This window comes from Toxotes jaculatrix, chromosome 1 (genome assembly GCF_017976425.1).
Source record: "Toxotes jaculatrix isolate fToxJac2 chromosome 1, fToxJac2.pri, whole genome shotgun sequence".
NCBI classification, from domain to species: domain Eukaryota; kingdom Metazoa; phylum Chordata; class Actinopteri; family Toxotidae; genus Toxotes; species Toxotes jaculatrix.
The window spans coordinates 27,129,887-27,142,829 of NC_054394.1; the positions used below are offsets into that span (position 1 = coordinate 27,129,887).

At 40.5% G+C, this 12,943-nt stretch overlaps 1 protein-coding gene across 3 annotated transcripts; it reads right to left on the bottom strand.

The window, feature by feature from the left end:
• Nucleotides 1–252: 252 nt before the first annotated feature.
• LOC121180227 (RNA-binding protein, mRNA-processing factor 2a) lies at nucleotides 253–12,646 on the bottom strand. Of its 3 annotated transcripts, none has more exons than XM_041035452.1 (8): nucleotides 12,110–12,644; nucleotides 9,115–9,192; nucleotides 7,531–7,569; nucleotides 7,198–7,260; nucleotides 5,994–6,144; nucleotides 4,799–4,962; nucleotides 2,771–2,843; nucleotides 253–1,340 (listed from the first exon to the last, which is right to left on the bottom strand). In XM_041035452.1, the coding sequence occupies exons 1-7, from the start codon at nucleotides 12,383–12,385 to the stop codon at nucleotides 2,778–2,780; spliced, it is 837 nt and encodes a 278-aa protein (XP_040891386.1). In that variant the 5' UTR covers nucleotides 12,386–12,644; the 3' UTR covers nucleotides 253–1,340; nucleotides 2,771–2,777. The 3 variants fall into 3 exon arrangements, with proteins under 3 accessions (XP_040891386.1, XP_040891392.1, XP_040891400.1); XM_041035458.1 differs by having other exon boundaries at nucleotides 4,814–4,962; nucleotides 12,110–12,643; XM_041035466.1 differs by lacking the exon at nucleotides 2,771–2,843 and having other exon boundaries at nucleotides 12,110–12,646.
• Nucleotides 12,647–12,943: the final 297 nt, after the last annotated feature.

Here is a 12,943-nt window from a genome sequence, read left to right on the forward strand (position 1 = left end):
ATCGCGGTTGGTTGAGCAGAGCATCTTGCCAGCTTATGGGGGCAGAGTGTGGAGGTCAGATCCATGCATGATGCAAAGAGACACAAATGCATTGGTGCTTACAAACGAAAAGTTAGCATGAATTATTGATGTAAACATCTGATGTTCACCGAGTTCAGTTCTTAGAGTTTGCATTCAGTGTTGGAGCGCTCGTTAACTTTGATTGGCCGTCGACTCGCTGCAGTGGTGAATGACAGATGCCCGGCAGAGAAATGCATTCACTTCTTTTATTCATAAGATGGGAATATTTTTTACATCTTATGCACAGCAGATACAAAGACAAACATTTTCTAAACCACAAACTAAATTCCTCCATTACTCTAATCCTGCTCCCCATTTCAAAATGGCCCCCCAAAAAAGCAACCCTTTACGTTTGTAGTCCAGTTTCACATTCTGAAAGATCGTTTTACAGCAATCTCATTTTAGCAGAATGGCACAAGCCACGTTCAGAATACTTCCATTTTTTGACAGATACCCACTTCCCCTTTAAACAAATTGCACTTTTCTTCTTTAAAACTACTTCAACAGGATTATAGGATCAAAAATGAACACCAAAAACACAAGAGACGACTAAACATCCAACTTATACAGGTTCATTATTTAGTTGCACAAAAATGCATAAATATACATTACGCAAAGAGTACAAAAATATTTGTACTTTCCTTTGCTCAAATAATGAGAGACATTGATATGATCATAAAGGACTGGGATTGTCATAGAACGTAGGGATGCATTCACAAGGTCCATGCGAGATAAGCCATTTACACAACAGCCTAACTTTCACAGAGGTAAGACCAAGGTTCTACAGGAAAACAAAACATTTCGCTGTCTAGGCCAAGGTAAAGAGGCAACACAAACACTAAGAAAATTAGGATACACAGAATTCTGCGTTCTAAATTCATGCCAAAAAGACTTTAACATGCAATGACTCTTAACGCTTCTAAACCTCCCAGGAGCAGCGGTAACCCATGGAAGGACTAGCTTAATAAACGGTAACTTCGATGCGCCAATTTTCCTCAGCAATTATGATCCGTTGTTTTGCATGAGGGTTTGTTTTTTTTTTTTTTTTTTTTTTTTTTTTGAAGTGCTAAGATGGTACCGCAATAGTTGCCAAGGATAAGCTCAGATTGTCGACAGCAAGATGGTTTCAACTCAGACTCCCCCCAGAGACAATCGGGAGAAAGATATAAATACTGTTTGTTTATAATAATGCACATTTGTCCATTAAATAAACCTGATTAAATTAACGAAGAGCTTGGCAAACCTCACTTCAGCTGGACAAAGGTGTGGTTTCCAGAAGCCTGAAGAAAAACAGGGAAAACAGGGAGAGTTAGTCCAAAAAAACAAACAAAAAAAAAAAACACAAACAAACAAACAAACAAACAGACAGACACACAAACAGACAGACAAACAGACAGACAGACAGACAAACAAACAAACAAACAAACAAACAAACAAACAAAGCCATAATTTTAAAACAAAGAATTTAAAAAGATAAGGCAGCTTTTTATTCTATATTTTTCTTTTAGTCAATAGCATGTAAAGACTAAAACCAACAATGCTTTAGTCTCTCAGTGCTTTCTGACTTGGTGGATCTCAGTTACTGGTTTCTACTTAAGATTTAAATCTTTTAAAAATAGCTTATAAATGCATCATTTTTTTTGTTGTTTTTTTTAGGTTTGGTAACGTTCTAAAAACAACTGGGCAACATTGTTTTTAAACTGTCGGGGACTATTCTCAGCTGTGGTTCGCTACAGATTTGATGCATTTGTGAAAATTTACAGCAGTAAGCAGTGTATGCGAGACTGACTCTACAGTGATTTATGTTAACAGTAATGAATAACATGCCACCCACTGCAGTGCTCACCAATTTACTTTTAATAGTTTTGGAAAACAATGGAAGTGTATGGCACAGAGGAACAAGCTTTAATCAGAAAAAGCTGTATTAGAAAGATATAGAATATCACCTAGCCTAAATGGATAAGTCTGTTTTTATTCTGTATTTTTGTTTTTGTCAATAAATGCCATGAAAACACACACAAAAAAACTAGTTGATCCTACTAACTGTGCCAACTGTGTATCCAAAGCCTGACAGCTTATTCCTATGAGCCATAGAGCTCCATTGTTATCCAAAGATTAAAAACACAACAATGGGCCGCACTGCTGCACTGGGTGACATGCTCCTTCATTATCATAAACATGGGCGCTGTAGGTTATTTTGAGTTAGTCCCACATACACTGTCCTGCTGCTGTAAATACTCACTCTTACACCAAATGTGTATTAATCCACCTCTGAAAATAGTCCCCAACAAATGCACTCCTGTTTGTGTAACATGGTATTAAAAAAAAACAAAAAACAAAACTACAGTGTCCGGCTGTTTTAGGAAACAAATAAGCATGTTTTACATTAAAAATAAAAAAAGTACATATTGATGGTTTTTAAAATGGTGTTTTTTTCTCCAATTGGAACTGTTTACAATGAGAAAGATAAAGAATATCACCAGGCCTTATTGTTAAACACCACATCAGTTATTTTCATCATTCTGTTCGTTGTCATTTGTGTTGACACATTCAGTTTTCAGTTTTACATTGTGTTGGTGTCATTATGCAAGTTTCACTTTGCATGGCATAAGGTTACCAGTTAGAGGATGGTGGGTGGGAGTTAGCAAATCTAAAAAAAAACAAAAACAAACAAAAAAAAAAAACCATGGTTGGACCAAAGGTTACTCACTAAATATCTAACAAAACTGCCGGGATTTCCATCCAGGCTGGGAAGTCTCAGAGGGAGTAGGGTACCAGCGCATCTAAAGAAACACAAACATAGTCATGTAAACCAGACCAAAACCAGGCTTCAGTGCTTCAATCCTCAATTCTGCAGATTTCATCCATTAACACGCTTTGAAATTTACTTTGATAAGCAGGTTTAGGATGACTGTCCCTTTAAGCCCTGGTCACTGAAGCCATGGGAATGTGGGTCACGTAGCAGCGCGTTGAGGACAATAGTCCTCCAGTAATTAACAGGCATGGAAATGTGGAGAGTTTGAACTCTCCTCACGTTAAACATTTCCACTTGGTAAGAGCTGGTATGGCTGTACCTTTCCATACCTGTGACTAAACCCTGTGGCAGAATGAGGCCTCTCATTTCTACACACTTAGTAAAAACACGACGGAGGCAGCAATTACAGGACCAAACAGCTTAATATACTCAGGAGGTTAACAGTTGTTCAGAGACATTTGGAGACTCTTAATGTAACACTGCTGTCTCATACTGTCAAACTAACAAGGCCTAGTTTAAGTGAGAAGAGAACTCAGGGCATTTTAGGGATCTTTCATCAGATTGCAATTAAAAAGCCCCCCTCTCTACCCCCCATCTTTATGCGGCTACACATTCAGCTTATGTTCCAACAGGAGTGTGGACAGTAAGTTGGCACCCCCAGAGAAGGCCATCATGTCTGACAATTTCTCCAAGCAAATACCTTACATTCCTCTGCCTCTTGTGCCCGACAAAATGGACTATGTCATAGCTGCCTACTTTGCAGTGTGGCGCTCCCCTGTGCTCTTACATTGCTGGAGGAAGTTAGCTCACAATGAACTTCAAATGACCCAACATGAGAAATATTTTCCATTGCTATTGTTACCAAAAGCCCTGCCCACTGCCTTGCAGTTAGCTGAACTACTGTTGTAGCATTCAGACTACCATTAGCTTCAGTGTAAACACTTTTGTACATCCATTTCTGCCCCCATCTTTGTTAATGATCAATTTTCAGCAAACATGATGGAAGTTGTACTAGTGTTTAAAATGAGCATTTGCGAACCAGATATGAAAATGAGATGTTTTCACTTGATTTCAGACTCGAACATCGTTTGTAAAATGTTAAAGCAAGTGATCATTACCACTTAAAGTGCAGCTACGGTCTAAATACAAACCTAACAACAAGTCTTAGTTGGGATCTAGCTCCGTCTTCCGGCTCAAATTTGATTTCCGATTCTGAATGATTTCTACCTCTTGAGTTTATTTTATCAGCATGAACACCTTTTATCCCCCAGGACAGCACGGTGATGCACAGAGCACCATTTAAGGGAAAATTTACACTTCCATGTCTGAGCTGAGACTCCGCGAAAAGCAAGCCATGGACCAAAAAAAAAAGATCACAACCACAGAGAGGGATTTAAGGTAAGTGCATGATAGTGTAAGGTTACACTACATCAAGGAACGTACACATCACTTCTACTGATGCCAGAGCAGGAGTCAAGACATTTTCCATTTCAAAACAGCAAATATTTATTACGATATAAATCATGGTTTTAACTTACACTCAGCTGAGATTAAGGCTGGGCACAAGTTGTGCAGCCAACACCAATTTACAGACTTGGTATCTGGTTTGGCTTCAGCAACACAGGTCTTAGTGGTGTTTTTGTAATACCTCAGAGGACCACTGGGAATGTCTCAAGATAATGAAACTCTGCTTTTAACAGTGCACCATTTTATCAAATTTGAAATTGCAGTGCACTCTTAGTAATCTAATGTGGTTATGTTTTAGGATGACATTTTTTCTCCCTCAACTTCTTTGTAGCTGTGATGGACAAAATTAAAACACCTGCACAACTGCAGCTTTAACAACAATATATGCATTTAAGTCGTATAGCTGGGTGCAGTCTTTCATTTTGTGTCTCTCTAAAGGTTCCCTGTATTGTCAGTGCTGACAATGTACTGCAAGATGCATTAAAGAAATAAATAGAAGATAAAAGAAACACACACCGGTTGGTCCCTCACCTGGGCGTGGAGGGCTGCAGCAGCGGCAGCGGCCGCTGGGTAAGTGAAGGCTGCGTGAGGGAGGCCAGGGGTCAACTCCGTAGTGTATAGAGGGTAAGGAGTCCAGGCATCCGGCGATGCTGGAATGAGGGCTGCCCCTGTCAGATCATCTGTTGAAGTACAGGGCGGGTGGAAGACAAAATGTTGACTGACCTACGCTTGAACATACAGGCCTGCATCATGTGAACAATCAGTAGAGATACTAAAAATTTGTAAAGGAAATGTATAATCAAAACATGCTGCAAAAAGAGGTTTTCTTACTGCTTTGTGGCTTTTAGTTTTACCGCTGACCAATGAATCTTAACTGTAGCAATAGCTTATGCTGTTCCTAAAAGACTATATCTATAATTTAAACTTTTACAACCCGGCGCAGTCAGACCAGATTTCGTTTCTCCAAAATGACCCGCCTCTTTCACTTTGCACAGAGTTCAATCTGATTGAACTTTAACATGTGAAACTGCGAGGCTCTCCAATGTCTAGTCTGTTTGACAGCAGGTGGAGCTGGCCTCTCAATCTGGAAATATACATTATATTCCTGTTGATACTGGCATAGTGAGATACAAGCAGCAGAGGATACTGTTTGGCTGCAGTGAGAGCATGGACAGACATGGAAATTAATGACAGTAAAATGTTTGATAAGATTCTTTCTAGTTCACAATTTTGTGAACGGCTGTTTTTAGCCTGCTAGCTCACACGGTTTCTGTTTACAACCCTACCCACACTATTTCCTGTCCCCTCCTGGTTTTTGCCACACCACGTGAGAAAATTTCATCAGCCGAAATCTGGTCTGAATGAAGCTTAGCACTGCTGTCAACAACCCCCTGTCCAAATCTAATGAATCAAGCAGGTGTTTAGGCAAAGAGAGCAGAGACGCAAGTGCTGACTAAACCCTGTGAGAGTTGAATTTTCCAGCTGGACAGAAGCAAAGCGGCTGTCTTAAGAGTCGAGATGACACATGCACGTGGAGGTGAGTTAGTCCTTAATTTGTTAGATACTGTTTTTACCCCCTGCCCATTTGCCTTTAATACCACAACATCCTAAGACAGATCTTAAAAACAGGGTAAGAAGGGCAATCGAGTACTGGCATTGCCAAGGTGAGAGTGGATGAGAGAGCCTAGAGTGGTGCAGCCGTACAACTTACATGGGTCCCGTGCAATGAAGTGTGCTCCTAGAGCAGGGTGGATATTTGTGGGGTTCGGTGTGGCCATCAGCTTACTCTTTGCCATCTTCGTGTTGGCTTTAGCAAACTCTAAGCGCAGGGTCTGGGGACTTTCGGGGTCAAAACGGATACCCTGGTGGAGAGACGGAGGAGGGGAGGAGGGGGACATAGTATAGTAAGGGAGGTGGGCTGAGTTTGAGGGGCTGTAACTCAGTAGTCTCTCATGGCCTCCTTTCCTAAAGCCGTGTTTCAATACTCAGGATGTATCCTTCAAGCCTCCCTTGAGCTAAACACCGTTCTGTTCTCTCGTGGGATGTTAAAATACACCCTCTACACCTGACTGCTTTCACTCTGAACTAAAACTGCTCATAAAAGGTCATGTCTTTAAAAAAAGAAAAAAGAAAAAGGGCAGACTGAAGGATACACTGAAATATTTCAACATGCTTGCATCTCTTTTTCCTCATGACGAAATCAAGAACACAGGCGACTGGAGGAGTAGTTCATCCCGTCGCACGAGCCAGGAGGAGAGGGAGACGAGGAAAAGGGCTGATGGTGAGACTTTGAGTGTAATTTCTTTTAGGTGGTTTAACCCTGCTTGTGTTCTTGTGCCCTAAGCGTTGTGCCCACATGCAGGTGAGTAGTATTTTGGTGTATGTGTGTGTCTGTGTGTGTGAGAGACTGCTGGTGTGTCTAAGAGGTGATGCTCATAAGGAAGGCTAGGCTATGAGAGAGAAGTGTTAGATACTGCCAACGTGGGCTACTGGGTGACAAAATAAGAGGTTACACTACTGAGGATGTGTACAGATAACACTACACATGTGGCTATAGAACGAGTATTACAGTAAAGCAGTGAAAGCTATACCAGACTAACAAGGATGTGTATCAAGGTCAAAGTAAACTACCGTAAGGCTACGGGATTCTGGCCTCTTTCCAAAAATGGGCCTGCCATTGAATTATAAAAAGACAAAATGGGTTGGCTTTGAGAAATTTTTATGGGAAAGAAGAATCCTTTTAAAACTCCCAATCATTCTTTTTAGGCTTAAGCAAAGGTTAGAACAAATCTAAGAAATACAAAGCAACATTTAAAGAGGACTTTAAAAAAAAAAAAAAAAAAAACAGGGTGGGGAAACACAAAAAACACAAATAGCAACAGACTCAAAGATAATAAAAACAAGGCGGTGCTTACATTTAGTGCATTTTTTGCAGCTTCAGCTCCAGATCGACTGTCAAAGGTTACAAACCCGACAGGCTGGAAGATAAAAAAGGAAGAAGTGAACTGAGACAACAGATCCAGCTGTACGACTATTATAACACCCAGGAGCATGCATTTTAGTAAAATCACACTGAATAAAATTTCTTAATATGTTTTAGCAATTCATGTGACAGTCAATTCATCCTTTTTCTGTCTTAAGCTAATGTTGATGTTACAAAAAGAGCAACGCCTGGCCATTTTTTTTTTTTTTTTAGTATTTCAGGATAGCATTAAAGCAGTTCCTCACACTGAAGGAAGAAATCTCACCTGTTTTGAAGTTAACTTAATCAGTGACCCTTCATAACCCTGTGGGGAAGAGAGATAGCCAATTATCCACCCTGGAGTCACATGCAGGAAGTCAGGCATAAACGCCTCTCAGTATAGGAAGAGAAACCTGCTTGTGTGCACCTTCAGTTTCTGTTCGACAGCAGGACATCACGGATCTTTCGGTGACAGTGTTGCACTTGCAGTTAATCGGGTAGTTATGATTAAATAAAGTGAAACATGCACATTTCCAACAAAAGCATCTTTCACTGATTTGACTACAAATAATTTTATCTTCAAAATTTAAAAAAATAATATGAAAAGGAAGAGCATGTTAAGTTTAAATGCACATTATCAGATACGTGAGGGTTCTCCTTTTCGCACTAGTTTAAGCATAGATTGAGCATGACTTCCAAATAAAGCCACTGGTTTTAAACCAAGTTAAAAACAGCACAAGGGTTGGTTAAAGAATGAACAAATTCCTGAGAAATGAAGAATGAAGGGGAATTTTGCCTGACCAGACTATTGATAGATGGGATCTCGCCTGATCCTGATTTACAGCCATGGAAAATTAAACAACTTTCACTGGCTGTGATAAATCCTTAGCAACAATCCAAACCAGACTTAGCTTCAGTAATTCAGAGCAGAAAAACAAGAGGTAGAATACAGTTAATATTTAAAAAAAAAGAAAATCTCTCTTAAAAAGATCTTGTAAAGAAAAGCAAAGTTTTTAATTTAGATCAAAACTGAATGTAAACCTTGAATGAATCAGATTTAACCCCATTTGCACACACACACACTCACACACTGTGCTCCGTTTGCCTACTGCAGAAGCAAAGGATAAAAAGTAAAGCAGTGTTACAGTGACTTAAGAAAACCAAACCTTTAAGCGATTTCGCAAGGTCTCAATGTTACGAGGAAATAAAAATTTCCCTACACTGTGGGTGAGCTGGGTCACGGAGAGGGTTGGTTGGCCAATCGCAAGGGCTACTCATTTACACATTCCACAAGATCATCCATGTGCGCGGGATACCACTTCCAATTTGGTTAGTTAGGACACGGGTGGGAGGGGTGTTTATGGAACTGGGGTCCAGTCAGAAACACAGAGCAATGGACAAACAATGATGTGGCCTAATTTCCATATATGCAAATATCTGGACTTCCATTAACAAGGGGACTGTTTGATTCCAACTATGCACAAAAAAAAAAAAAAAAAAAAAAGGAGCACTGATAACTTTCTGCTGCTTGTTGAGCTGAAGCATCAACTGCTACAGGCATGAAAAGTTGTTTAAAAAGAGTTAGCTGCACACAGGATTACAGTTGCTTCCTCAATACTTTAAGAAAACGTTTAAAGGTCTCCCTCTGTGTGCGGATAATCCTTTTAGAAACACTTTCCATGACTCTATTCCAGCACCTGGCACTCAGCAGCTACCTTTCTTTTACTTTTAAGAAGGGTGAGAAGTCACGTCTTCATTTATATACTCCCAACCTATTATATATGCCTCACGTGGCCTTAAAATCTGTACAACTTACTGATTGTATGTTTCCTTAGACTCTCCTCATATGAAATGTCATATTGCAACTTACCTTAAAAGGTCTGAAGAGAAGGTAAAGTTCCCGTGGTTTGATATCTACTGGTAGGCCACTGACAAACAGTGTTCGTACCTGCAAACAAAAATCAAAGCTGCATTTGATCATTTGGAAGTGACCTTCTAGTATTCAGTGTGCTTTTAGCTGGTGTTGTGTCTTTATTCTCTAGAGAGGACAGCATGTGGCATATGAACTGTAAGTCTTACAAAGAAAAATTAGACAAGACATTATATCATATTATTTGCTTGGCCGTGGTCCCAACATCTCTCATTCCTCCTAAATAACCGAAACACATATGGATGGATGTTTACAGTGGAGCTTTCCACACAACTGTATGTGCAGTACACATAGATGGCATCAAGTCCTGGAAAACGAGAAAGGAAATAAACAGAAAACATAATTTATTTCTGAAACTTTAAGCTATACAGCTTAAGTCAGGGACATGAATTGAACCACAAAAAGGTCATGAGTCAACTGCTCCCAAACCTTTTCTTAGCTCCGATGAAGGCCAAAAGCTGAAACGCGCTATTGTTGTTGTGAGTACTACAAGTGTTACTGGAGATTTGATCCTTGAAGCCACTGGTTTCCCGCCTTTTTGGCTTGTGTCCCTTTAAACATAAAGCTGTGGCTTCTTGACACCTCTGTCTGCACATGTTTACAGGTTGTGTGTACTTCAACCAAACAGTGATTGTTCCTTCCAAGTTCTATTTGAATACCTTTTAGTATTGAATCCAGTAGTGACTAAAGATCAGAAGAAAGCCTGAAAAAAATAAGTCTATTTTTGCATAGAAGAAATGTTTATTTTTTCTGGTTTGTATTTTTTTTTTTTTTTTTAGCCTCGGGTGGGTCCCCACTCCCAAGTAGGCCACCACTGCAATACGTCCTTGTCAAAACCCAAGCAGATGACAGTTTGATAAAAGTGGTTTCAAAAGAATCCCATCAGGATTTAATATTTGCCATTAGCAAAAACTGAACAATCGTCTGAGTGAAACCTGTGATTAAAAACCACTAAATTTCCTCCGACGTCATCCTCAAACAAGCAACGAGCTAAACGGTGAACATTAGATGGTCTTCATCCTGCTGGGGATCCCCTTTTAAGGACCCCTGGACTTGCCCTGACCAGACATTGAAAACCGATGCTGTGTATAGTCCAGTGTGGCCGGGGGAAATAAACAGTGCGGTGCGAGGCCCATTAGTTCCCAGCCGGTGGGGAGGCCCTCAGTACAATGGGGCTGCCAGAGGAACAGCACTGGACAACAGCGCTCAGCATGACACCATTTCCTTCCTCTGACCCGCAGCCCCAACCCTGCCAGCCCTCCAGCATTTTTCAGGTGCAGCACAGCAGCAATTCTCAGCCCTTTACAAGTCAGCACATACAGCACTTGAAGGCGAGCGCAGCTGGACATCAACTCAATGGAGATGTTTTAATCTGTCCTCCTGCTTCTCATTGATCGAGCGGCTGCGGGAGTGCGAGAGCGTAAACCTGAAGCTGTGGTGAAGCCCAAGCTCTGCTGCTTTTAATAAAAGCTGAACTGCATCAGTCACATATTTCAGGTGAATTTCTAGAAAAAAAGTAGAACTTTGAATTGTTGACAGCTGACAAGATACAGCATCTTGATGATTTAACAGGCCTCTAAATGGACTTAAAGGCTGATTTTTTTTTTTTTTTGGTTGCTAAATAAGTTTTTGTTCTTTTTGCTTGATTTTTGATCCTAATTACAAGCAGAAAAAAAAGACACCAGCAAATTAGACAAAGAAAAGTCAAGTGGCCACACCAGGCTTTGTTGTAAGATAATGGGAACAAAGGAGGACCAACAAAAGGCCCAGCAACCCCCCTCAGTGTCTCTCCTTAAGGAGTCATTAAAGAGGGAATATAACTGTCCACACAAAAATGAAGAGTGGCAGCTGTAAAACAAAAAAAAGTCAACATGGATCATTTTGGAGGCGATTGAGTGAATCAAGTAGATTTTTAATTGGTCTTATTAGCATTTAGATTTTTCTCAGGAAGATTTAGATCAACAAATTGCAAATAATGAAGCCAAATAACAGTTGTGAAAATTTATTTTTGGTTACAGTTAAATAATGATCTGCATCCTTTTCAGATCAGAGGCAGTGATTCTGAGATAAACCTGCAGGGTTTATTATGACGCATCTTATTTTGTTTGGTACCTGTAAGCAAACAAACGCAGGCAATGTAACAAACTGGACGCTTAGAGAGGAGAGGAAAAAAAATCAAAGCATATTTTGGAAAACCATGAGAAGTTCTAGATATTTAAATTATAGGATTTAAAAAAAAATCTTTTCCATTTCAGATGGATCTGGTGATTTCACTCATTTAACGCGTTTTTTTTCGAAGACAAATTTAGTATGTATGTATGTATTAGATATAGTGGCTTTATTTTTATTTTTATTTTATGTTTTATTTATTTATTTTTTTACCTAAAACCTCATGACCCTAATTGGCAGTATAGGTCATATGCAAACAAGTAAAACGCCGATTGAATTTTCAATGAAATAATATTTTAAAACACAGAAAAAGACAAGCTTGACATATCAATTGATTCATGTTGGTGGTTGTTCCCTGTGGTTAATAATCCGCACCTGTGGCTACTCATTTTAAACTTGTAAAACGACACGTCTCTGAAACGTTTAGGAGCACAGAAATACATGTTGAGAGTATATTTTTTTACATTTATCGTCTGTTAAATGTGCAAACTCTGAGCTTCTACAGGAGATGCAAGAATAACCACGTTTCCTCCTCTCCTCCTAATGTGCGCCTTCCTTATCGCTTCCTTTTAAAAACTGCTTCAGGTCTCCAGTGTAGGGCGCAAAAGCCAAAAATTAAGATAATGGAGTTTCACCCAACGCACAACTTGCGAGCAAAACTTAACAAAAGCTTGAGTTTGCGGCCGTCAACACACTTTTATCGGGCTGTCAGTGGACATGAACGCGAGCGGGCGCAGCAAGGAAATCAAACTTTTGCTCAACTCACCTCCTCCTCGATGGAAACGTTGTTGTTCGGCTCTGCGTCAGCTTTGAGACTCATGTTCACGGTGGCTTCAGCTGCTGCTGCTGCTTCTGCTGCTGCACAAAGTATCAGGTTTTTCCTCGTCGAGTGATATTTCCCCCAAGTGCGTCTGAAGCTGCAGTGAAAGTCCTGGTGGCGTTTGAACTTGAGGAGAGAAGATGTGCCGAGGTGAGGTCGTGCAGACGAGGACGGCGAGGTATCCGAGGATATTCTAGTAGCAGTATTGCGAGAGAGAATCATTCATAAAAGGGAGGAAAAGGAAAGAAAAGAAACACAGACGCGCTAAACTAAAGGTGAGAAGGTGGATTTGTGCTCCGTGTGTGAGGGTGAAAGATGGGGGGAAAGAAGTGCGCGTAAAAAACTGAAAGCCTCTGCGCTCACATCAATGCCCTCAGCTGTGGGATTGTGCGGAGGAAGGACAAGTAAACTTTTCTCATTGGAGCGCGTCTCTCTCTCCTCCTGTCCGTGAGCGAGTCCCCCTCCTCCGCCCCCTCCTCTCTCATCCACCACCTCCTCCTCCTCCTGCTTTTCAATTAGGTCATCAATTATGTTGGAGTCCGCTGTGAGCCGTAATCAAGCTGCAGATCCGCCTCAGCTGTTGCAGGAGGAAGACCCGGCCCCTCTGCCGCTACATCACCGTTTCTATGGGACCCGGAGAGCCGGTGGTGATCTTGGGCTCCCCCTCCAAAAAGAAAAAAAGAAAAAGAAAGAACATACAGTTAACAATAATTATTCCTATAATATCTGATTTCTGTCACACTTTTCTCAGTGTTTAATGCGTGGCCTCATACGTGCAAC